This window comes from Schistocerca serialis, chromosome 8 (assembly GCF_023864345.2).
Source record: "Schistocerca serialis cubense isolate TAMUIC-IGC-003099 chromosome 8, iqSchSeri2.2, whole genome shotgun sequence".
In the NCBI taxonomy this organism is placed as follows: domain Eukaryota; kingdom Metazoa; phylum Arthropoda; class Insecta; order Orthoptera; family Acrididae; genus Schistocerca; species Schistocerca serialis.
Window position 1 is genome coordinate 611,649,276 of NC_064645.1, and position 27,749 is coordinate 611,677,024.

At 40.3% G+C, this 27,749-nt stretch overlaps 1 protein-coding gene across 1 annotated transcript in view; it reads right to left on the reverse strand.

The window, feature by feature from the left end:
* Window positions 1-27,188, reverse strand: part of LOC126417162 (dynein axonemal heavy chain 2) — a 959,377-nt gene extending 932,189 nt beyond the window's left edge. Inside the window, 1 exon segment of the mRNA XM_050085060.1 lies at window positions 27,113-27,188. Coding sequence (XP_049941017.1) covers window positions 27,113-27,188 — 76 coding nt within the window.
* Between the last annotated feature and the right edge of the window lie 561 nt (window positions 27,189-27,749).

Genomic DNA, 27,749 nt, shown 5'->3' on the forward strand with positions numbered 1-27,749 from the left:
TATTTTCATTTTCATTTCACCTCATGTTACACTTTCCACCTTCTAATACCATGTCTCCCTCACAACACCTCCACAACGACCCCATTAAGTTTTATTTACATTCCCTCCGCAAACATGCCTTCGCCCTAGCCAGATTACGCTCCCATATTCTATTTTCTCAGGCTTGTCTGACATTTGGCATCACTAGGTCTTTAAATATGTCTGCTTGTGGCTGTATGTGTGGATGGATATGTGCGTGTGTGCGACTGTATACCTGTTCTTTTTCCCCCAAAGGTAAGTCTTTCCGCTCCCGGGATTGGAATGACTCCTTACCCTCTCCCTTAAAACCCACTTCCTTTCGTCTTCCCCTCTCCTTCCCTCTTTCCTGATGAGGAAACAGTTTGTTGCGAAAGCTTGAATTTTGTGTGTATGTTTGTGTTTGTTTGTGTGTCTATCGAACTGCCAGCGCTTTCGTTCGGTAAGTCACCTCATCTTTGTTTTTATACATAATTTTTCCCACGTGGAATGTTTCCTTCTATTATATTGATAAAAGAAGATAATGTTGAAATGTTGTCATTTTAGAACTGAAACAGTCAACAGGCATCCATATTTGGTTACCTGAGACCTCTGCAAAATAGCTTGAGCTGTCTTTTAGTTGTTCCTCCACTACCTTCACAAGGAGATTTTCAATGGTTGTGTTCCAAATAAATTCCACTCAGCAGAGATGGCAAAGTCCTTCTCATGCAGACATAAATTGATAAAATTCTTGTACCAGGCAGCAGAACAGTCACTAAAGCAGACAACCTGCTTCATTCCTCCAGCCCTTGTTCTCAATTATTTAACCTGACTCATTTATGAGCATACGAATGCAATGGTATCATGATGAAGACAGTCACTAATATTACAGATGCATATATTCTGTAGTTCTTTACCACCAACGTAAACCACAATAGGATGTAATGTGGCTTGGCTGTTCTACCAATGAAACCTTGAACAGCACCTTGAACAACAATTAATAGTTCAGTGAAAAATCCATTAAAATAATCACTTCACTACCTTCAAGATGTTTTTTCAGGTACCTCAGATATGAACCCATTTTGAAATGAAACAGTGGCTTACGAGACCAATGATTTTTAGATTCAGTTCCTCCACAAAGTCTTCTACAATTGTGTGACATTCTTGTGTATAATAGTCCCCCATTCGGATCTCTGGGCAGGGACTACTCGAGAGTACGTCATTATCAGGAGAAAGAAAACTGGCTTTCTACAGATCGGAGCGTGGAATGTCAGATCACTTAATCGGGTAGGTAGGTTTGAAAATTTAAAAAGGGGAATGAATAGGTTAAAGTTAGATATAGTGGGAATTAGTGAAGTTCGGTGGCAGGAGGAACAAGACTTTTTGTCAGGTGAATACAGGGTTATAAATACAAAATCAAATAGGGGTAATGCAGCAGTAGGTTTAATAATGAATAAAAAAATAGGAGTGCAGGTAAGCTACTACAAACAGCATAGTGAACGTATTATAGTGGCCAAGATAGACTTGAAGCCCATGCCTACTACAGTAGTACAAGTTTATATGCCAACTAGCTCTGCAGATGATGAAAAAATTGATGAAATGTATGATGATAAAAGAAATTATTCAGGTAGTGAAGGGCGACAAAAATTTAATAGTCATGGGTGACTGGAATTCGAGAGCAGGAAAAGGGAGAGAAGGAAACATAGCAGGTGAATGTGGATTGGGGGTAAGAAATGAGAGAGGAAGCCATCTGGTAGAATTTGTACAGAGCATAACTTTTAATCATAGCTAACACTTGGTTCAAGAATCATAAAAGAAGGTTGTATACATGGAAGAATCCTGGAGATACTAGAGGTATCAGATAGATTATATAATGGTACGACAGAGATTTAGGAACCAGGTTTTAAATTGTAAGACATTTCCAGGGGCAGATGTGGATTCTGACCACAATCGGTTGGTTATGAACTGTAGATTAAAACTGAAGAAACTGCAAAAAGGTGGGAATTTAAGGAGATGGAACCTGGATAAACTGACTAAACCAGAGGTTGTACAGAGTTTCAGGGAGAGCATAAGGGAACAATTGACAGGAATGCGGGAGAGAAACACAGTAGAAGAAGAATGGGTAGCTCTGAGGGATGAAATAGTGAAGGCAGCAGAGGATCAAGTAGGTAAAAAGACGAGGGCTAGTAGAAATCCTTGGGTAACAGAAGAAATATTGAATTTAATTGATGAAAGGAGAAAATATAAAAATGCAGTAAATGAAGCAGGCAAAAAGGAATACAAACGTCTCAAAAATGAGATCGACAGGAAGTGCAAAATGGCTAAGCACGGATGGCTAGAGGACAAATGTAAGGATGTAAAGGCTTATCTCACTAGGGGTAAGATAGATACTGCCTACAGGAAAATTAAAGAGACCTTTGGAGAAAAGAGAGCCACTTGTATGAATATCAAGAGCTCAGATGGAAACCTAGTTCTAAGCAAAGAAGGGAAAGCAGAAAGGTGGAAGGAGTGTATAGAGGGTCTATATAAGGGCGATGTATTTGAGGACAATATTACGGAAATGGAAGAGGATGTAGATGAAGATGAAATGGGAGATACGACACTGCGTGAAGAGTTCAACAGAGCACTGAATGACCTGAGTCGAAACAAGGCCCCGGGAGTAGACAACATTCCATTAGAACTACTGACAGCCTTGGGAGAGCCAGTCCTGACAAAACTCTACTTTCTGGTGAGCAAGATGTATGAGACAGGCGAAATACCCTCAGACTTCAAGAAGAATAAAATAATTCCAATCCCAAAGAAAGCAGGTGTTGACAGATGTGAAAATTACCGAACTATCAGTTTAATAAGTCACAGCTGCAAAATACTAATGCGAATTCTTTACAGACGAATGGAAAAACTGGTAGAAGCTGACCTCGGGGAAGATCAGTTTGGATTCCGTAGAAATATTGGAACACGTGAGGCAATACTGACCTTACGACTTATCTTAGAAACTAGATTAAGGAAAGGTAAACCTACATTTCCAGCATTTGTAGACTTAGAGAAAGCTTTTGACAATGTTGACTAGAATACTCTTTTCAAATTCTAAAGGTGGCAGGGGTAAAATACAGGGAGCGAAAGGCTATTTACAATTTGTACAGAAACCAGATGGCAGTCAAGAGGCATGAAAGGTAAGCAGCGGTTGGGAAGGGAGTGAGACAGGGTTGTAGCCTCTCCCCGATGTTATTCAATCTGTATATTGAGCAAGCAGTAAAGGAAACAAAAGAAAAATTCGGGGTAGGTATTAAATCCATAGAGAAGAAATAAAAACTTTGGGGTTCGCCAATGACATTGTAGTTCTGTCAGAGACAGCAAAGGCCTTGGAAGAGCAGTTGAACGGAATGGACAGTGTCATGAAAGGAGGATATAAGATGAACATCAACAAAAGCAAACCGAGGATAATGAAATGTAGTTAAATTAAGTTTTGTGATGCTGAGGGAATTAGATTAGGAAATGAGACACTTAAAGTAGTAAAGGAGTTTTGCTATTTGGGGAGCAGAATAACTGATGATGGTCAAAGTAGAGAGGATATAAAGTGTAGACTGTCAATGGCAAGGAAAGCGTTTCTGAAGAAGAGAAATTTGTTAACATCGAGTATAGCTTTAAGTGTCAGGAAGTCGTTTCTGAAAGCATTTGTATGGAGTGTAGCCACGTATGGAAGTGAAACATGGACGATAAATAGTTTGTACAGGAAGAGAATAGAAGCTTTCGAAATGTGGTGCTACAGAAGAATGCTAAAGATTAGATGGATAGATCACATAACTAATGATGAGGTATTGAATAAAATTGGGGAGAAGAGGAGTTTGTGGCACAACTTGACAAGAAGAAGGAACTGGTTGGTAGGACATGTTCTGAGGCATCAAGGGATCACAAATTTAGCATTGGAGTGCAGCGTGGAGGGTAAAAATTGTAGAGGGAGACCAAGAGATGAATACACTAAGCAGATTCAGAAGGATGTAGGTTGCAGTAAGTACTGGGAGATGAAGAAGCTTGCACAGGATAGAGTAGCATGGAGAGCTGCATCAAACCAGTCTCAGGACTGAAGACAACAACAACAACAACAAATATGAGATATGTCAATTGGCTGTAAACCCTTCTTAACTTTATGTTTTTCCCACATGAATTACAGCAGGTATTTTGAGTAATTGAAATTTAGTTGTCAGCAGAGTCTTATGATATGAACACATTTGGACATCTTCTGTCCAATGACAACTGGCTTAAGTTGACTTTTTTTCGATAATAAAATGAAGATGGCTTATGACTATCAATGCCAATGTGACGAAAAAAGGGCACTTCTTGCTTCATTTCGCAAAACACATAAAACACAAATTAGTCAATCCCAAAACTTTCTAACAGGAAGCTAATCACAAGTTCAACACCAGAGAGTGAATTCACTTCAAAGAGAATGTGTATTCCTTCAGCAATTGTGTAAAAATGTTTTGGCAATGTTTCAACAATGTTTTCAATAATGTCTTAACCCTGAAATGGATACAGGCGTAGCCTGTTACCCCAGAAAATCAGAAAATATTACTTCCACGGAGAAGTGTTATTGTTAGGCTGGTAGTGCACTTCGTGGGCTGGCTATTCTCCCCATGGGGTTATAAGCTTACAGGTACAGTCTCATTGTTCCAGTCTGGAAGTGTGAAGGGGTAACCAAATAGCTGTGTATACATGTATGATCGGAAAAAAATTCAGTAGATACTGACTTCGAAAATACTATTCAACAATAGTTAGCCGAATCTGAATCAAGAGGACAAAACTGTGAGCAAAGTTGAGGATAATATTGAAATTTTATCAGAACACAATGATAAATTATCTGATGAAGAAGTAAGCCAGGTACAGAGAAACATTATAATTGTTCACAATGGTCGTAATGGAGTAGATTAAAATCTCCTTCAAGCAAAATTAAGTGCCATAATACAGTTTTGAGAATATCTGGAGCTCATGTGCAAGCAAGAAATGTACATCAGGAGACAGAACATGGAAAATCTTCTGCACTGAAGAAATACTAGGAAAAACAGTGTTTTATACAAACCAAGAAATTGGAAGACAAAAACTGAGTTACGCACAACAAACGAGATGTGTAGATGACACTGATCTCAAGGAGGTACTTGCACTAATTGACATCCTGTGTATCTCTGGGTTTAGAAAAATGTCTCAGTTTTCTATGAGTGACATGTTTTCTACAGAAGAGTCAAGAATATACAGAGATATTATGGGCAGATGACAGCTTATATTTTTACTTCCATGTCTTTATTTTGATGCCAAAATTTTAAGAAATAAAGAAGATAAGTATTCTCAATTCACTAAGTTTGGGAAGATTTTACACATAATTGTACCTAAATGTCCCTTGTGCCTACTGCATAATTGATGAGCAGCTGTAGCTTTCTGAGGATACTGCCCATTTAGGGCTTACATAGTGTCCAAGCCCAATAAGTACAGGATTAAAATTAATACTACATGTGATGTTAAAACTTTCTACATGATAAGTGCACAACCTTACACTGGTACACAAGATGCTCTGAGCCGTGAACCTATAGCCAGTCAAACCATTAAAAAATTATCTACTTAAATTTCTGGAACAAATAGAAACTTCACAATGGATAAATATTTTACTTCATACCCATTGGTGGATGAAATGCATAAAAAATACAAGGTGTACAACTTTGCTTCCGCCGTTTGTCGATAGGTGACATCAACGATAAGTAGCGGTCGAAAGAAACAGATCGCAGACGTCAGGCAGTTAGCTTGGACCTCAATCAACATAACCTCATTCAAACATTAGTCGATTTGTGTCTGTGTCATAAAGTTGTTCTTGATTGAAAATGTCAGTTTATGAGCCTTACTCTCGTCATTTGCGGGAGGTGTTTCAGTTTTGTTTCAATATTGAAAAAACAGTGTTTCAATATTGAAAAAACAGGGGATGAAAAAACAGTGAAAAAACAGTGAAAAAACAGTCTCATTGAATGCTCTCAAGTATGTATGGTAAGGACACTATTAGTGAAAGAACATGTCGTGAGTGGTTTCAATGCTTCAAGAACGGTAATTTTAATGTCGTAGACCGGCATAGTGGTGGAAGGGAGAATGTTTTCGAAGGTGCAGAACTGGAGACATTGCTGAGTGAAGACTCACGACAAACTTAAGAAGAATTGGCACGATTAGTGGGAGTGACACAACAAGTCATTTCAAAACGTCTCAAGGCTATGGGCATGATTCAGAAAGAAGGAACTTGGGTCCCGTGTGAGCTGAAACCAAGAGACATAGAATGATGTTTGTGTTAGTGAACAGTTGCTTCAGAGGCAAAAACGGAAGGGATATGCATCGCATTGTGGCCGGGGATGAAAAATGTGTTCATTACAATAACCCTAAACACAAAAAATCATGGGGATATCCCGGCCATGCTTCCACATTGACGACCAAACCGAATATTCACAGCTCTGAGATCATGCTCTACATTTGGCAGGACCAGCTCAGCGTTGTGCACTATGAGGTGTTAAAATCAAGTGAAACAATCGCAGGTGCTCATTATCAAACACAATTAATGCGTTTGAGCAGAGTATTAAAAGACAAACAGCCGCAATACAGTGAGAGGCGCACTAAAGTGACCCCACATTGCAAAAGAGGTCAAAACGTACTTGGAAATGTTAAAATGGGAAGTCCTACCCCACCCGCCGTATTCTCCAGACATTGCTACCTCTGACTATCACCTGTTTAGATCAATGGCGCATGGCCTGGCTGACCAACACTTCTGATCTCATGAAGAAGTCACAAATTCGATTGATTCGTGGATCACTTCAAAAGATGAACAATCTTTTTGACACGGGATTCGTAATTTATTGTTACAATTCCACTACGGATGGGGTCAATTTATTGACCAAGTAGTCCATAATTATTCAGTGGCACATTAGACCAGAATATGGGCATTGAGGGTTTTTTTTAATGGCATGCTTGATCCAGCAGGAATTAATTCATGTGTGTTATTTAATACGGCTAAAAACACAAATAAGCCAGCTAGAAAAAAGCTTTTGAAAGAACTTGGCTTACAATTAGCTCACACTCATACGCTCAATCACTTATTTAAAAACTTGCCTTTGCAACTCCAGAATGACACAGAAAACATCTTGAAATTCAATAATAAAATTGCAGTACATGGACTACCATCAAAACAACCAAAATCTTCAAGATATTTCATGTGTAACAGAAGTAAAAACAAGAAAACAAAAAGTTTCTGTAAAATGTGTAGTATGCCCATCTGCTATGAGCACAGTGGATATTTGTTTAACTTGTAATAAACCGTAGTAATATACATCTAGAAATGCACAATGTGTAAGTAAAGTCATAACAGCAGTCGACTCTGTATGAGTCAACCACAACCTCTGTGAGAACAAACTTCTTTACCTTGTCTTCCTGTGTGTTACTGTCAGTCATGTTTCCTATGTTGTTCTTGTTATTCATCATGAGCTCTTGTAAAGACGCCATTAAAAAGTGTATATAACTCAAAAGTGTACCTCTAGTACTTTCTACTATGGCACAGTATTGGAGAACCCACAACAGTGATACCATTATTGTGCAATTCCACATCATGTTCACTTTCCTCAGTGACTATAGCCGTTTGTTGTGAATAATGTTTCCTAGGACCAGTGCTTCCTCATCAGAAAAGCTCGGACATCCCTATATTTGAACGCAGTACAGTGCCGCCACTGCAAATATGTCAAACCCCCCCCCCCCCCCCCCCCCCGTCTGTCCTGTCGATGAAAGCAGTGTTGAACACTTCAGGTTGTGGTGCAATGAAGGCTCATGAAGGCTCAGTTAGAGCAAATGGTACTCCAACAGTATCCCAGTGCCTTATCACCACATCAGAATTTGCAGCACACGAGCATCTACTACTCAAAACAGGTGTCTTTTTTCAGCCTTCATGCAATGCCACCTCATTCATTCAGTTCAAACATTCCAGAAATTTTCATGGTCCCATGGCCAAGGTCATTCCAACTGCACCAGTCGTATCTTCTGAGTCATCGCCAGTCGTGTCTTCCACGTCATTCGCCTTTGCACCCACGTCATCTGTGCCTACCACAACTGCCGAGATGTGTGTGTGAGGTGTGATGTCCTGAACTGCTCCACCACTATGACCGAGGCGCCGGGCACCATACTGCTGTCACACGCCACCCTCACTCCATTTAGTACACTGCCCTTGTCTACAACACAGTTTTGTGCTACAATGCTTGCTCAGGCCGCCCCGTTGCTGCTTCCCTGAGCTGCCTCCACTCAACAAGAATAGCTCTGTTTTTGTTTGCTCTCATGGACTCTATTCTGGAATTTGTAGCATCACTGGTGATGAAGCACACTTTGTATGCCTCACTGGATATTTACATGCCGACCTGAAACTTATCAGAGATATCATCCTGACCCCACCTCCTCTGCCCAGGTACCTCAAATACAAGGCAGATCGTCATCGAGCATCTTCCTCGTTTGCCAGAGGAGGCACTTCATCATGTAATTCATGCAGAACAAATTGGCGACAAGATGCCCTCACCACCTACATGCCCTTGTTGATCCTAACATACTAACAGACACTGCCTTATGGGTCATTTAGGTTGTCCAGCTTCCATATGACATCTAGCTACAGCTCTATCTTTGTCTACAGAACCACTAACATAGACTTTGACACACGGATTGCGTATATCAAATATTGCGACACCGCCAGTTCATCACTTTTGGAAGACCAGATACTGCTTCCTACGATGGCAGTCCCGCTTCGGATGTGGCTACCCCCTCCCTCCTCCTCGCGTACCCAGAGTGGGTCGTGTGAGTTCTCGTGCATCACACTACAGAGCAGTGCAGTCACCTAGCAGCTGACCATCCCCACTACCTACACTCCCTGTCCCCCACTCCTCACCTTCTACCCTCGACACCTCCCAGCACAGTGCGGTGGCGGACATTGGGACTTCATATCCTGCTCCCCACAATTAAGGGGATACCACTTGTAATTGTCAATGGAATACTTGCCACGTGGGTTGCAATAGGCACTACATCGCGCTTCTTCATCAGGGCAAGGCCTTCAAAATCAATCATCATCCAACAGTCACCTCACATCTGAACGCTTCTACGTGCTCAACAGTTCAACCAGCATCCACTCTCTGACTGACACCAGCATAGATACGGGCATTATCCCAAAAGATCTCACTCCATCATGCATCCTACCTTCACCTGGTACACTTCGTGTGGCTACTTCTGGCGCACACATACCATGTTCCTTCGCTCCGCTGTCTACAGCCCCCATGTCCCACTGTGACATGCTCGCTCATCTACCATCTGAGTGTATACTTCTGATAGCTCAACTCGCCAACTCCCTTGTTCAGCTCTTACTCCAATCTTGTGACATCAACGCCCTTTGCGCCAGCAACAGCACGCTCCATCTGCTGGTTGCAGATGCTTCCGACAACCTGACACATGCACAGCGCATGGTCAATGCTCTTCCAGCTGGAATTCCACCTGCTGCAACTCCAGACGATGCTGCTGTTCCACAGACTTGACAAATCAATGACTTCACATATGAATGTTGCATGCGATACCTCCTCCCCCTCTTCACACTTCGTGGCTATTTCAAACACTACCTGTCAAGGTGAGGCCCCTGACATCTAACAAACAGTGCCACACTAAGGCCACTGTACAGGAACTGCTAGACGTGTATAGTCTGTCCATCTTCTAGTAACTGTTCTTCAGCTATCCACCTGGTCCCTAAAAAAGACGATACCTATTGACATCAGGACACTACCGATAACTGAATGCATGCACAATAATGGACAATTATCCCATTCCACACATCCAAGACTATGTGCAACAGCTGCATGGCACATGTGTGTTTAGAGACTACCACAAGGGCTACCATCATATCCCTATGCATGCTGATGACATCCCGAAAATGGCCATCAATACACCATTTGGCCTATTCGAATTTTGTTTCATGCCTTAACGATTAAAAAATGCTACCCAAAACTGGAAGCACTTTATTGATTCTCTACTTTTCCCTGTGCCTCTCTGCTATGCATATCTGGATGACATCCTTACCCCTCCCTCTTCCCATGACAGACATGAGAAACACCTATTGCATGTGTTACAAGTCCTCACAAACAATGGTGCTGACATTAATCATGATAAAACACAACTTCACTGCACCTTCCTTGACCATGAACATACCACCAAGGGCATTCACCCACTTTCGATCATGTCACCTTCATATCTGTCCTACCGCTACGTGAAACCTACCATGATCTTTGCAAGTTTCTAGGTATGGTAAACTTTTTCAGGCACCTTGCAACTCATGTCACCTCACTTCAAGCCCCTCTCACAGAGGCTTTAGTAGGCAGGAACACTTCTGGATCATGTAGAGTGAACTGGTCTGATGCTATGTTAAAAGCTTTTGAAAATCTCACGATCACATTCTCCAACACTGTTACACTTGCACACCCTGTCACAGATTGTGTGGATCTCTATTACTATGGACGCAAGTGACTCCTCTGCCGGCGCTGTGCTTCAGCAACATACAGGCAACATTTCACAGTCTCTTCTCTTCTTCTCCATGAAACTGTCCTCCTCCTAGTGCAAATGGTCTGCTTTTGAGAGGGAGTTAAAAACCATTTACGAGGCAGTGAAATATTTCCAAGAAGACATTGAAAGTCGCGACATTACCATTTTTACAAACCATTACCATCTCATGGACACATTATGTAACGCTGCTGCCGACCCTCCCCTCATCATTCTCAACATATGGATCTCATTTCTCAGTACACTATGGATGTCTGTTACATCAAAGGATCTGACAATATAGTCAGACTACATTTCAAGTTTACCTCCATGACTTTGCCCCTTTTTTATTTTTTTCTTATGGGACTTAACATCTGTGGTCATCAGTCCATGACTTTGCCCCTTGACCTGGACAAATTGGCTCACTTGCAGGAACAAAACCCTGACATACAGAACTTGTTACAAGACTTGTCTAAGTCCCTTACAGTGGAACCCCAAATCCTACCTAGATCAGCAACTCCAGGGTGGTATGACACTTCTACTGGCATGCTGTGTCTCACAGTTCCTTCTGCCCTGCAACGCACAGTTTTCAACCCTATTCATGACCTTACCCACCCAAAGCCAACAAGTGCCTGCTTACCAAGTGTTTTCTTTGGCTGACCATCAAAAGTGACTGCTGCATCTAGGCACATGTGCATTCCCTGCTAACATAGCAAGGTCTGTCGACATGCGCTATTTCCTCTCAGACATTTGGACATCCCAAAAGGACGTTTTTGCCACATACATCTTGACCTGACATACATTCCATCGATGACTGATTGGACTAGTAGGTGGATGGAGGCTGTCCCCCTCACCAAAATATCAGCTGACTCAGTAGCCCTTGGTTTCGTTCATACCTGGCTGGTTCACTTCGGTTGCCCTTCAGCTATCACTACAGATCACAGTTGGCAATTTGAAATGTTCCTTTTCACTAAGCTCTGTAATCTATGTGGTGTTGCAAAGTTCCATACCACTGCCTATCATTCCCAAAGTAACAGATTTGTGGAACACTGACATCGCACTATGAAAGTGGGGCTCATGTGTCACACCAGTGGCTGGGTGGAAGTGTTGCCGTGGGTTCTCTTGATCATACTGTAGGGATTCAAGAATTTCTGTGTAAATTCTAGAACCACTTGGCCTTCTACCGTCTCAACACACGATATTTTAGATATGAGTGCGAGAAATTGGAATCCTACCTATTGTGCGTCACATTTGTGTGTGCAGGTTGGAAATGAGTCGCGAGCAGAATGTACACACGGAGGTCGAACTGCACCGACAAGTACTTGTCGGTCGATCCATAGAAGTTTAGTGAACATGAATAGAAGAACCATGGAGTGTTTACGCTACTCTGTTGAAAAAAAAATCACAAGGTACTATCAGTTTCTAACAACACCTTTGTTTTTCTTCTCAACATTAAGCCACAAACTGTACCCTTGCACAGCTTAAAACCAGCTTGGACAATTGAAGATACCAGACGCATGAGCTACCATCCAATGAAACTATTCCACTTGAGTGTGGTGATTCATCGTTAGATCAATGTGCACCAATACCTACATTCCCTACTAACCACCCTCTGTCCCAGTGCTCCTGTGATTCCCCAGTGTTGTGCTCGAAACATGATTCTCATGTGCTCGTTCCAGTCACTCATCTCTCACCTGCACCACCAACTGCCACTACAACTTCCATCAACATCTCACCTTTCACCCCCAAAGATCCTCTGATCCAGATCTGTGATGACACCCATTCCTTCTCCACAACCCTCCCTGCTCCTTCGACGACCCTAACACTTCCCACATTACCCTTCCAAAATGTTTACTCTTTACATCCTTCCATAGATGAGGCCAACATTACTGCCTCCATTGACACCATCGGGCAGCTTATCATTGCCATCCCTCTTCTCTCCATACCTTCAACCTACTCCACTCCCCCTCTCGTCACATTCCTTTATCCCGTCCACGTCATCCCCTCCATCCCCTTTTGGGCACTGAGATTACATTCTTTCCTCACCTCGTTTTCCCTTGCAGAGCAACAGTCCAAAAGGCCTTCCCTCATGGCATCTATGACACAGCCGGTTACACCGCATCCCATCACATCGGAAGCTCCTCTGTCCTATAACATCCCCCATGCTCCACACTACCAAGGATGGGAGTTGAACACCACCTCTGCGAGAACAAACTTCTTTGACTTTCTTTCCAGTGTGTGTTCTTGTCAGCCATGGTTCATACGTCATTCTTGTTATTCGTCGCAAGTGTTGTGTAAAGATGCTGCTAATAAAATGAATGTAATTCAAAAGTGTGTCTCTGGTCCTTCCTGCTATGATGTAGTATTGGATAATTCACACAGTAAATTATAATATACCATTTGATTGCACAAATCTTTTAATGAGGGATAATGAGATACTCCATATATACCAAGACATTTGTAAGACTTACATACACAGTTGAGGGTTAAACAATGTTGCAAAAAAAAAAAAAATTCAGTAATGGATTTACAAAACCGTCTGGGAGTTAACGTTATCCATAAGTATGCACGTACCTTCTGAAGCTTAAAGGACAGTCTTTACCTAAACAGTGAGATTAAAACAGTGGTCTAACAATGTCATGGCAATGCAATTTATTCAACGTTTTCTATAATGCCTTAAATTATACTGTAAAACATTTCTTCACAGATGAATTTACAAACATTTTTGGGGGGTAATTTCATCTGTAAGCAGGGGTGGATTTACATCTGTTTTGTTGCCAGCGGGGGGAGGGGGGGGGGGGGGGCAGGGGGCAAAAAGTCACCCTCAAGAAATGCCGATAGTTTTGGCCTGTTTGGCAATGTGGAAGGAAGGCTGGTCCCAAAATACAAACGCCAATTGTCCCATCCCATACATTCCAGATGCACTGATGCTCATGTTTCTCTGTCACCATACCATGGGGGCGCTGCACACTATCCCACAGACGACTGTTATGAAAGTTGAAGATACCACCCGCGTAAAGGTGGGCTCATCTGCGAATAGGTTGGATGACATAAATCCTGGAATTGTGGTTGCCTGGTGAAGAAACCAGTGACAAAACTGCTCCCGATGTGGAAAGTCTGTCACTGGAAAGCCGTGCACACGCTGTAAGTGGTAAGGGTAGTAACAATTGTCACGGAGAATGTTCCACACAGTCATCTGGTTTACCCTGTACTGGCATACCAACTGCCTGGTCATCTTTCACAGTGTTAATCACATTTCCCTCCAAGTCTTGTGTCCAAACATTTTGGGTACATCCTTCATGATTTCCTGCTTCCTGGAACAACTCTGTCTGCAACAAACGGCAAAACACTATTGCAAACACTGAATGCTGTGATTGTTGTCAGCTGGGATAGGTCTCCTTATACAACCTCACTGCCTCCCGCCCATTCGATTTGCCTTTCCCTAAGTAAACACCCTGTCGATTCGAATACAGGACCACTGTGTGCAATACTGTATCACATCCACAACAGGAAGAGTCAGCAGGAGAAGTGAATCACACACGAAATTACCAATTACTACCGCGGGCTACAGCATGATGTATGAGGAACAGTACCACCCTCTAGGAGGACACCATGCATACTGTAACTGTGGCTGCACAGTACTATTAGACTGCAGTCTCTGTAACAAAGTATGATTGAATATATGGTCTCTAGCATGGAAGCCATGCATTTCCAAACATAAGTTCATTAGATGTTTTTTTGTTCCACATCCTCTCATTGATCAATCCCTGGAGTTTGTACACAGTGGAAAAAAGCACCCTGTATGACCTACTATATTAGTGGGACTAATGTTAGCTTGGAAAAAGGTATTGCTTCCTCAATTATATCAAACAGCTGCTGTCTATGCCCTCTACTTTATGACGAATATAGTCATTTTCTGTGTAAGTAATAGGAATTTTCAATCCTTGAACATAGATAATCAGATAATTTGTAGAAAGAGTAACTAATGAAGTGATTTCAATTTTTATTTTGAATTCGTGGAATTCCCACTTTCTTGTTTTATGTTACCTGGGATCTTACAGAAGACATATTCACCAAAATATGTAACCCACTTTGAACCACATATAATTAAGTACAATGAAAATTATTTTTGTGTCTTGTATTGTGGTTGTGCATAACACATTTCTGCTGAGACTGCTTTTTATTATCAACAACATATACAGTACTACTAGGATAAAAGTGCTGGGAAGTGAGTGTAAGAGCTCAGATATTCTCAAAGGGTCCTCTACAATATGGGGATTATCTTCTTTACACAAATGTTCTTACTTGTCACTTCTGTTGAAGACATTAATAGTGTAAGACAACATTAAGTGCCCCCCCATGAACCATGGACCTTGCCGTTGGTGGGGAGGCTTGTGTGCCTCAGCGATACAGATAGCCGTACCGTAGGTGCAACCACAATGGAGGGGTATCTGTTGAGAGGCCAGACAAACGTGTGGTTCCTGAAGAGGGGCAGCAGCCTTTTCAGTAGTTGCAAGGGCAACAGTCTGGATGATTGACTGATCTGGCCTTGTAACAATAACCAAAACGGCCTTGCTGTGCTGGTACTGCGAACGGCTGAAAGCAAGGGGAAACTACAGCCGTAATTTTTCCCGAGGGCATGCAGCTTTACTGTATGATTACATGATGATGGCGTCCTCTTGGGTAAAATATTCCGGAGGTAAAATAGTCCCCCATTCGGATCTCCGGGCGGGGACTACTCAAGAGGATGTCGTTATCAGGAGAAAGAAAACTGGCGTTCTACGGATCAGAGCGTGGAATGTCAGATCCCTTAATCGGGCAGGTAGGTTAGAAAATTTAAAAAGGGAAATGGATAGGTTGAAGTTAGATATAGTGGGAATTAGTGAAGTTCGGTGGCAGGAGGAACAAGACTTCTGGTCAGGTGACTACAGGGTTATAAACACAAAATCAAATAGGGGTAATGCAGGAGTAGGTTTAATAATGAATAGGAAAATAGGAATGCGGGTAAGCTACTACAAACAGCATAGTGAACGCATTATTGTGGCCAAGATAGATACGAAGCCCACACCTACTACAGTAGTACAAGTTTATATGCCAACTAGCTCTGCAGATGACGAAGAAATTGAAGAAATGTATGATGAAATAAAAGAAATTATTCAGATTGTGAAGGGAGACGAAAATTTAATAGTCATGGGTGACTGGAATTCGAGTGTAGGAAAAGGGAGAGAAGGAAACATAGTAGGTGAATATGGATTGGGGGACAGAAATGAAAGAGGAAGCCGCCTGGTGGAATTTTGCACAGAGCACAACATAATCATAACTAACACTTGGTTTAAGAATCATGAAAGAAGGTTGTATACATGGAAGAACCCTGGAGATACTAAAAGGTATCAGATAGATTATATAATGGTAAGACAGAGATTTAGGAACCAGGTTTTAAATTGTAAGACATTTCCAGGGGCAGATGTGGACTCTGACCACAATCTATTGGTTATGACCTGTAGATTGAAACTGAAGAAACTGCAAAAAGGTGGGAATTTAAGGAGATGGGACCTGGATAAACTAAAAGAACCAGAGGTTGTACAGAGATTCAGGGAGAGCATAAGGGAGCAATTGACAGGAATGGGGGAAATAAATACAGTAGAAGAAGAATGGGTAGCTTTGAGGGATGAAGTAGTGAAGACAGCAGAGGATCAAGTAGGTAAAAAGACGAGGGCTAGTAGAAATCCTTGGGTAACAGAAGAAATATTGAATTTGATTGATGAAAGGAGAAAATATAAAAATGCAGTAAGTGAAACAGGCAAAAAGGAATACAAACGTCTCAAAAATGAGATCGACAGGAAGTGCAAAATGGCTAAGCAGGGATGGCTAGAGGACAAATGTAAGGATGTAGAGGCCTATCTCACTAGGGGTAAGATAGATACCGCCTACAGGAAAATTAAAGAGACCTTTGGAGATAAGAGAGCCACTTGTATGAATATCAAGAGCTCAGATGGAAACCCAGTTCTAAGCAAAGAAGGGAAAGCAGAAAGGTGGAAGGAGTATATAGAGGGTCTATACAAGGGCGATGTACTTGAGGACAATATTATGGAAATGGAAGAGGATGTAGATGAAGATGAAATGGGAGATACGATACTGCGTGAAGAGTCTGACAGAGCACTGAAAGACCTGAGTCGAAACAAGGCCCCCGGAGTAGACAATATTCCATTGGAACTACTGACGGCCGTGGGAGAGCCAGTCCTGACAAAACTCTACCATCTGGTGAGCAAGATGTATGAAACAGGCGAAATACCCTCAGACTTCAAGAAGAATATAATAATTCCAATCCCAAAGAAAGCAGGTGTTGATAGATGTGAAAATTACCGAACTATCAGCTTAATAAGTCACAGCTGCAAAATACTAACACGAATTCTTTACAGACGAATGGAAAAACTAGTAGAAGCCAACCTCGGGGAAGATCAGTTTGGATTCCGTAGAAACACTGGAACACGTGAGGCAATACTGACCTTACGACTTATCTTAGAAGAAAGATTAAGGAAAGGCAAACCTACGTTTCTAGCATTTGTAGACTTAGAGAAAGCTTTTGACAATGTTGACTGGAATACTCTCTTTCAAATTCTAAAGGTGGCAGGGGTAAAATACAGGGAGCGAAAGGCTATTTACAATTTGTACAGAAACCAGATGGCAGTTATAAGAGTCGAGGGACATGAAAGGGAAGCAGTGGTTGGGAAGGGAGTAAGACAGGGTTGTAGCCTGTCTCCGATGTTGTTCAATCTGTATATTGAGCAAGCAGTAAAGGAAACAAAAGAAAAATTCGGAGTAGGTATTAAAATTCATGGAGAAGAAATAAAAACTTTGAGGTTCGCCGATGACATTGTAATTCTGTCAGAGACAGCAAAGGACTTGGAAGAGCAGTTGAATGGAATGGACAGTATCTTGAAAGGAGGATATAAGATGAACATCAACAAAAGCAAAACAAGGATAATGGAATGTAGTCTAATTAAGTCGGGTGATGCTGAGGGAATTAGATTAGGAAATGAGACACTTAAAGTAGTAAAGGAGTTTTGCTATTTGGGGAGCAAAATAACTGATGATGGTCGAAGTAGAGAGGATATAAAATGTAGGCTGGCAATGGCAAGGAAAGCGTTTCTGAAGAAGAGAAATTTGTTAACATCCAGTATTGATTTAAGTGTCAGGAAGTCATTTCTGAAAGTATTCGTATGGAGTGTAGCCATGTATGGAAGTGAAACATGGACGATAAATAGTTTGGACAAGAAGAGAATAGAAGCTTTCGAAATGTGGTGCTACAGAAGAATGCTGAAGATTAGATGGGTAGATCACATAACTAATGAGGAAGTATTGAATAGGATTGGGGAGAAGAGAAGTTTGTGGCACAACTTGACCAGAAGAAGGGATCGGTTGGTAGGACATGTTCTGAGGCATCAAGGGATCACCAATTTAGTATTGGAGGGCAGCGTGGAGGGTAAAAATCGTAGGGGGATACCAAGAGATGAATACACTAAGCAGATTCAGAAGGATGTAGGTTGCAGTAGGTACTGGGAGATGAAAAAGCTTGCACAGGATAGAGTAGCATGGAGAGCTGCATCAAACCAGTCTCAGGACTGAAGACCACAACAACAACAACAACATGAAGTGAAAAAAGTAATATATAAGGACATTCACTTGTTGTTAGATCAACAAAATGAGAGTGAGGCTTATTTTTAAGTTAAAAATAAGCTGAACTGTGTATCCTGATCACTTAACATAAGAGTCACTTCCACTTCAACTTGTTATCAGAGACCTTTACCTCACAATGTTTCATTTGGGGTATGAATATAAATGTCTAATTCTGATGCTAGTTAGCAGAAGATGTTGGAGTAAAAAAGGCAGATAAACTCACAAAATCTAATTCAATTAAAAAAGATGTCAATGGAAGAAAAACGGGAAGCAGAGTATGCAGAAAATTATGCAAATATTAAATGGGAGCAGTTTTTATCCTTATTTAATTATTACAATAATCTTCCATGTCCTGTCAGCAAAAGATTAGTAAACAAGAACCAAAAAAAAAAGCTGGCTGATTGGAGGGATACTCCATACAAGAAATACACTTGAAGTGTATTATGTGCTCTCCAAGTGGGGCACTGCAGTTTCATCGTAGAAATTAAGGCATTATTCATTAAGACAGCTGTAGATAAGGCAGAGAATACTTAAAAGACTTATGATTCCTCGCAAATGTAGAGAGAGGAAAAGTTACAAAATTGACAGAGGACATCTGCCCACTAAAAGATAACACAAGTGATACAGGCCCTCTACAAATAGCAAACATCTTTAACACATACTATACAACTGTGGAAGCTGCATGGACAAAACAAAATAAAAACAGATGAAGAAAGTGCAGTTCCAATATTCCCACACATAAAACACACCACAGCATTCATCCCAGCAACTGATATCGAAGTTTCAAACTTAATAAAGAAACTTAAAGTCAAACATTCATCTGGCTTAGATGGTGTTACCTCATACCTCATAAAGAAATACAGGGAAAGTATACTAAAGCCATTACCATTTGTGCTGGATGCTGCAGCAGAGGAGTGCATTTCCAGGTTCACTAAAAGCAAGTAATCCATAGCCTGCATTTAAGAACAGAAATGGAGGTGAATTAGGAAACTATGGACCAACATAATTGATCTCCACTTTTGCCAAAATATATATAAAATGATAATGAAGAATAAAATTGTAAGTTTTATAAATAAATTTAAAATACTACACTCATAAGAACATGGTTTCAGAAACGAGAAACCAACAATGAGATCACCAACTGATGTAGTTGAACATATTCAGGGTTCACTAGACAGACAAAAGGAGACGTGCGGAATCTTCATGAACCTGTCTAAAGTATCTTGACTGTGTAAATCAGAGGTATCCAACCCATGGCCCACAGGCTGCAGGTGTCCCAAAGCAAGTGTCAGTGTGGCCCAATAAGTGAGAACTTGTCACACCACTGGCAAAAGATCCACAAAATTCTGTTAATTTATTTTTTTTCAGCAGTTACTATTGGTATATTAAATGTGGGCTAAGAATGGTCGTCTTCTTCTAATGTGGCCCAGGTAAGCTAGAAGTTTGGTGTAATAACTTCAAGTTGAACAAATATATTTCAAGGAAGACACTATACACGAAAGTCACAGATCAAGTAAACAGAGTAAGATGTGTGTACACTTTAACAGTCAAATCATAACTGAGTCCAAGTCTAGCGGCCGCTGGCTGGCTGGCCGTTTAGGTGGTGGTGCTGCTGCTGCATGGCTGGCAGACAGCGCCGCATGTAGAGGACACACGTAACCATGCGGTGGCACTATGAAAGATCGGCGAGTCACAACATTTGCATACCCCCCAGTGTAAAATCATTCCAGGTTAATGAAGAAACTCTATCAGTATACAGTTTGAGGCAAATGCTATGAAACAGTCAAATTGTAAATTGTAAATAGGGAACAGTGCACAGAAATCAGACATACTAGTGGGAGAAATATAATTAATCGCAGATCTGAATTACAAATTGTCAGACATGGTATGCTGCAAACTTCCATGCTTGGCCCAATACTGCTGCTCTCTTCATAAGTTATTTCCCAGAATATATAAAACAGAAACTTAAAATTTATGCTGACAGCACTACTACAGTTGATACAAAGGAGGAGTTTGAAAAGGAAGCATACCTAAATACTGAAACTCGAAATAAATAACTAGTACAAAACAATCTTCTTATAAATCAATCTAAATTAACGATATCTGTAGTGTTCCAAACTAAACAAAGTGAAATGTATAAAGTAAATATCACATAGAATAATAAGGCAATTAAAGAAGTAAGCAGCACAAAATTTTTAGGAACCATCACAGATAAGCATTTGACACCAGGAGGAGCACTTAGATGTACTGGGTGAAAAGATAAACACAAAGATTTTCAACATGCATAAGACAGTAAAAGTTGTGAATGATAAAGTTCTCAGAACACTGTCCTCCTCAAGTGCGCAAGATAGTTACTTAAAAAGAATATTTAAAATTCAGGAAGGAGCGGTGAGAAGTACAGCGAAAATGCCATCCAAGACTTGTAGACAGGCTTTTGTACACCATAATACAGTATTTTGACGTGTACTCACTGTATACATATCAGCATACGACAGCAGTGACAGCAAGTGATAAACCGCTCCTAAATGGATCATTCCATGTCAAGCATCCCAGTTCAGAAGATGATTCCAGCTCAACCGTCATCAATTTTGATGAAATTTGTGCAGGGTGTACCTGAGGGACCTACATGGACTTATGCAAAGTTTCAGGCTCACCTGTAACTTGGTTGAGGTGCTAGAGCCATTTTCATTAAGACCACTCCTACAGAGACCAAAAAATCGTTAAGAAATCATCAAGTTTGGCATTCCACTGTTCCTAATGTAAAAGAGCTAGACTCTTGCTGGGTATAGTGGTACAACTCTGTGTGCTCTACACACAAATGTTGCAAGTAGAGTTCAGAAAGCAATGCATTTAGCATAATCTCAGTTCAAAATGGGCAACAAATCATGTTGCGAGAAATTTGCCCCATAGTTTGAGGTATAAGTAGTGGAGAAAGTGCACTATGGACCTGGTCTTTTGCCAAACTGCTATCTGCCTGGGTGTTTAGTATATCACAAATTTTTTCCTGGCTTATGTGTTTAATTACTGTGCTACCATCCTGTAAGTTTGCTAAAAAACATGAACGTATCAGAATAAACCCGTGTTCAACGTCACGTATCTCAAAAGGGACTCCTACCACATTACATTCATTAATAGCATTCAACAGAGCACAGTTCATTCTATTAGAAAAACTTATTTTCATTTTGATGTCTCTTTGGGTAAGGTGCAAAAAATTCGCCTAAACTATTGACTTTTTTGGTAATTCGGAAAATCCTTGCTTTGGTCCATGGTGACTATGCCACTACCAACCTCAAGACTGGTAACCCCATCACCAAGGGGCCAAGCCTGATAGTCATGCAAGATCAGGCATGGGTGGGTTTCTTTACTGCAGGTTCCCAAGCCTGAATGTGGGTATCTAGCAGGTTCCCAAGCCTTTTTTGGATCTCTCTGTGGTTCCGAAGCCACAATACAGAATTCTTCAATTGTTCAATGTTTTAAATTTTTTGCTGATGTCCAAAACTATTGCTTCCAGCAGACTGGCAGACTGTATTGCCACCCCATCATTGAAGCAGCTGGGACTGGTATGACTGCAATTATCTGTTGTTCTGGGATCCAGCATATGTCTCTTCTAGTAGGCCAATGAAATGATTGGGCAGCTCCACGAGGATGCATGAAATTAATCAATGCATCTTTTTCTCCACATGAATCTTCACAGGTATTTCCTATCCACAATTTTCCATCATAAACACAGGCAACATACTGGCCAGGCTGTAGTTCATTAATGGCAACATGTTTAGTAGCAACTTTAGCATGTTGGCTAACATTTGCTTTTAAGGACAATGTATCATTTGATACTCTGTGAATCTTAAGTCGCTTTTCATCAATTGGCACAAAATGGTGATGGTCTCTTGTACCAGACACTGTACATCCATTCTCAAAACGTTTCCCTTGATCAATTTTTGCATCTTCAATAATTTCTTTTTTAATATAAATAAATTCAATGCCATGAACATTTTTTTTGCAATATTCAAACAGATCAGTTGGTGTTAAGATTTGGTTGTCAATTGGGCTAAACGCTTAACTGTGCCCCTAATTCCGTCACACGGTGATTTCTCATGGCTTGGTCCAAAAAAATTCCATTCTGCAGTAATGATAAAATCTTTTTGATGATGGCGAAGATTTAGGAAGCCCTTAAAATTTTTGTACTGTGCTGCAGAAGCGTTGCTAAAACAATGAATATGCTTAATTTATTTAAAAATGCACTTAAGGGATTTGATCAAGTACGTTAAAAACACATGAACTGCAACTGTGTCATGTCGGAGGCAATCACTGATTATGCAGTAGCTGACACTCTTTAGGTTTTCATTACCTTTGTAGTAAATGACAAATGACCATTTTTCCCAATGGAATCCCTGTACTGCGTCTTGGACAATAAAGGAGTAATTTTCTGCGAAATCCATTAATATAATCAATTCTCCTGGTTTGAGACCTTCTCTAGTGACCTGCAAATGCTTGCTCTGATACTTTGCAATGTAGTGGTGAGTAGAAAGGGCCAACAGTTTTGTAACTATAGTTCAATGAATTCCTCAACTGTCATTTCTCTGGTTTCAAGTGTATCTCTACCAGTGTGAGTCCATTGTTTGAACTGAATTGTATTCTCAAGATCAATATCTGCGAAAGCGCTTTCCAAATATTCATTTAGAGCTTCTGTTCCTGGACATACTTCACAGAGATGAAGCACGCAAGCCCTTGTTTCCAAATTACAGACAATTTGGCTCAGTAAAATTTTGTAATCTCCTTTTATTGGGCTATGTGCCAACATTAGTTTCACATTTTGATGCACTGTGCAGACACAAACTGAATGTGAACCAGCTGTGTCCACAGTCACATACCACTTTGGCCTAGATCCACAAAATTTGGAAAATCCAATTTCCGGTCCATTTTTATTTCGGGACGCAACAAACATTTCTTTTCAGTTGTTCAGTAATAAGTATTTCTGTTTTTTAACCTTTTCTCCATCCATCCGAACAGTAATACAGTCCTTTTTTCCTGGACAAATCCGACTAAACTCTTCATCATAAAAATGTTCTATGACTCTTGCCTTCACATTCTCACAAAGCTGTTTCTCACATTTACCTTTGGACTGTGCCAATATTCCCTGTTCAGCTTTTAACTTTCTAGCCTTCCTTACTATTCTTTCTGAAACACAAAATTCTTTCATAGTCTTTTTGATAGACCAGCTTTGGGGAACTAAGGTCAAAATTTGAATTTTCTCGTTATTATTTGATATATGTAACTTTTCTTTCAATTCTTGGATCAGCTCAATGTAATCTGAACAAGTCAAGCATTGCTTGCTTGTGGAAGGTTGCTCCAATTCACTAGGATCAGTCCTCCTACTTCTGCAATTTTCTTAATAATTGCACCTTCAACTTGTATTTTGCGCTTTGCATATCCTTTTGTATCCCTTGCATCAATTCGTTGAAATTTTAATGGAGGTATTCCAACAGATGTTAAGCTTGTATTCAAATTGTGACCAACATTAGTCTCATCATCTTCATCTGACTGATACGTAACGTCCATTTGTAAATATTTCAGTGTATCAAATTCTTTTCTACAGGAAGGGCACATTTTTTGGCCTGGTTTAATATCAGACATGGTTATCCAGCTGTATCTACGCTGATTGAGCGCAAGCTTTTTCGTGCAGTGTGGTTTTTCTTGCCAAATGGGCTGCATCATGATCTTTGCAAAAATTCAAATCTTTTTAGGAGTAAAGCTTCATGATGGAAGCATACTTGAGTATTTTCAGAAGAATCTATACCACTCCATCTAGTATGTAATTGTTGTTCTTCTAAGGAAAGTTGGTTTACAGCTTTCAGTCATTTTAAGTCACTGTATGTCGTTAAATGGCATGGGGAATCAGTATTTCCACAACTGCATACATTAACTTGATCTTGTTCTTCCATTTCAGCAACAACTTGATATGTTTCAGACACTAAAATCAAATTGTTGAGTCCTAAATAAAGAAAAGAAATAAAATTAATAAGCATTCAGCTTCCCAAAAAATAAGTAGCAGTTCAAAATGGTTCAAATGGCTCTGAGCACTATGGGACTCAACTGCTGTGGTCATAAGTCCCCTAGAACTTAGAACTACTTAAACCTAACTAACCTAAGGACATCACGCACATCCATGCCCGAGGCAGGATTCGAACCTGCGACCGTAGCGGTCGTGCGGTTCCAGACTGTAGCGCCTTTAACCGCTCGGCCACTCCGGCCGGCCAATAAGTAGCAGTCTCTAGTACAGTTAAATGGTAAAATTTACCAATGAACCTGTCACAAACAGGTTTAAAATCACTGAATGAACAGCAAAATGAATATTTAAACAATGAAGACATAATCAACAAAATTCCAAATTTTAGGCGACATTTTTGCACCTTACCCAAAGAGACATCAAAATGAAAATATGTTTTTCTAATAGAATGAAATGTGTTCTGTTGAATGGTGTTAATGAATGTAATGTGGTAGGTGTCTATTTTGAGATACACGACTTTGAACACGGGTATATTTTGATACATTCATGTTTTTTAGCAAATTTACAGGATGGTAGCACAGTAATTAAACACACAAGCCAGGTCAAAATTTGTGAATACTTAACACCCAGACAGACAGTAGTTTCGCAAAAGACCAAGTCCATAGGGCACTTTCTCCACTACTTATACGTCAAACTATGGGGCAAATTTCTCGCGACATGATTTGTTGCCCACTTTGAAGTGAGATTATGCCAAATGCATTGCTTTCTGAACTCTACTTGCAACATTTGTGTGTAGAGCACACAAAGTTGTACACTATACCCAGCAAGAGTCTAGCTCTTTTACATTAGTAGCAGTGGAATGCCAAACTTGACGATTTCTTAACGATTTTTCGGTCTCTGTAGAAGTGGTCTTAACGAAAATGGCTCTGGCACCTCAACCAAGTTACAGGTGAGCCTGAAACTTTGCATAAGTTCATGTAGGGCCCTCAGGTACATCCTGCACAAATTTCATCAAAACTGAAGGTGGTCAAGCAGGGAGCCCTAGGGCACTTCATGTGGAATGACCCAAATAAAGAAGCACATGACCACGAAATAAGAGGAAGGGAGAATTATTACACAAAACAGCAAAATCACAAACTGACAGCTACCAAAATCAATTAAGGAAGTAAAGATAGTAGGCAATTTATTTAAAAATTGTTTCGAAGTATATCTTACAGAAAAATTTGAGTGGCTATTATATATGAAATTTAATATTAGCTGTTATATTGTAACAGAAAAAATGAAATAACCTCATATGGGCCTGTAAAATGTAATCCTGTTTTCTTTACTGTACACTTATTGCATACATACTCTCACCTGAAAATTATCGGCTAGTTATAAATAAACTCTTCCTTGTATGAAACTGCGCAATATGAGTCTCTGTGAGATTAAGACTTAAATTAGTTATGAGCCTTTAGCAGGCCATTTGATTTACCAGCTGAGCTATGTCTGATGAAGGTGAATTTGACACCCTAGATCGGTACCCTTGCGTCATCAACAAATATTGAAGTGCTACCAGTATATATTTCAGTTTATGAACTGCCGTTTACAGGAATTGAAATATCATTTAAAAAGGTTAAAAATATTGGCGAACATGGTGCTAGTTCTCATGGAAATTCACACCTATTATATTATCCCATCCTGAGTTTAGTTTTAATCCTGTGACACCGCAATGCTTTCTTGTACTCTTCTAAATCAAATACCATTATTAGTCCCTGGAATTTAGCAACAAGATATTTTTATTATTTAACTCTACTGTGACTTCATTTGTCTTCTTTACCTTCGTCTGAGGAGAATAATTTACAAAAGTCAAACTAAAAAGGATTTCAGAAATTCAGCTAACAAAAATATGTTTCATCATTAGTCACTTTCTAAAAAAACCTCTCAAACTATGGAAATGGAAAGAGTGAAATGGACTAGTAATTACAATTCGTTTGTTTGTCTCCAGCTTTATAGAAATGTGTTACTAGTGCTACAGAAATGTTTCAGTCTGTCATGTAATGTACCATGAGACACTGACAAATTGGAAAGACAGTTTAGGGGTAGTTGTTATAATATATCTGCAAGTCCAATACTGAAACATTCTGACAGATTAAAACTATGACAAATGTAGTCTTTCAACAGGCAATGCTCTAACCAATTGAGCTATCCAGGCATGACTCAAGGACAGCCCTCACACCTGACTTCTAACTCCCACCCCCAACAAACTACAGTATGAGCACCCTTGGCCACAGGGAGTCATGCCTACACAGCTCAATCGGTAACAGTATCACCTGTTACTGAAAACTGTGAAAGGAATTGAAAAAAAGGTGTGTGTGTGTGGGGGGGGGGGGGTTACTATCATATATCTGTACACGGTCCAGTATACATCTACTGCCCAACCATACTGGAGGTGCACAGCTGATTTCATAAATTATTGTTATACTCTGACTTTACTCGTACTTTTACATAAATTCTCAGTTCATTTGTAAGCACTATAGTACAGTGAAAAACTGCTATACTTTATCCACCAGTCTACAAACTATGTTAACTATTCATGTTATTAAAGTGTTTGCCTATTCGGCACAAGTCGTGTTGATAATTACGATCTAATCCCTATTTCTGAGTCTCTCAAAAACGTAGCCTATCTTTGACAACGGGGCCGTGTTTCAGGCAATAACACATTTTCTGTCAGCCAACTCATGATGAGGTGCACGTCTGAACGTCAAAGGGCTGACCATACAGACCACATCAGCAATCCGAAACGCTGAATCGCTTCTTATGACCGTAAAAGCAGCGTTATCAGTATAAGGTCCCCAGCCAACATCTTGAAAGTACAGTTCCAATCGTTACCTTCAGCAGCCTCCCCTTCTTCCTCGGATGAGCTGAATTCACTGGAGATGCTCGGCAAACTTGCCTCAGTTTCCATTTCAATATTTTAATATTAACTGCAGGTACCTAAATGTTTGATACCTAATAATAATTACAACGTAGTTACTGCACTCTCTTTGCAAACAGTTCAGTCGCCAAGGGAACGTAATTTCAACCCTCATATTAACGATACAAAATTGTGTTCTAAACTATGGCACACATATTGCATAGTATTTCCGCACATTGAAGAAGCCCTACACAGACAATTGGTAACACCAACAATGGCCGTGGAAGGTTCTTTTATGTCTCTCTTAATCGGCATTAAGGTGAATACCACTTTTCATTTCCCTGGTCTCGATTTTCTTCTTTTATTTTTTTAAATTATCTCTTATATGAGGCACACATGACTGAGTGTACCGTAGCTATCTACAAGTGAAAGCGTTGGCGTTTTTTGTCCCTCTGTTCAATGATCACTTTTCGCTGTACATTTCTTGTTTGCCGATAGGCTACCCAAACTCCTGTAAAAAATAACTCCTCAAACAAATAAAAAGCTGATAATCGAGAAACTGCCTCTGCAATGTAGTACGTGCATACCATTAAATTCGTTTTAAAGTGTTAT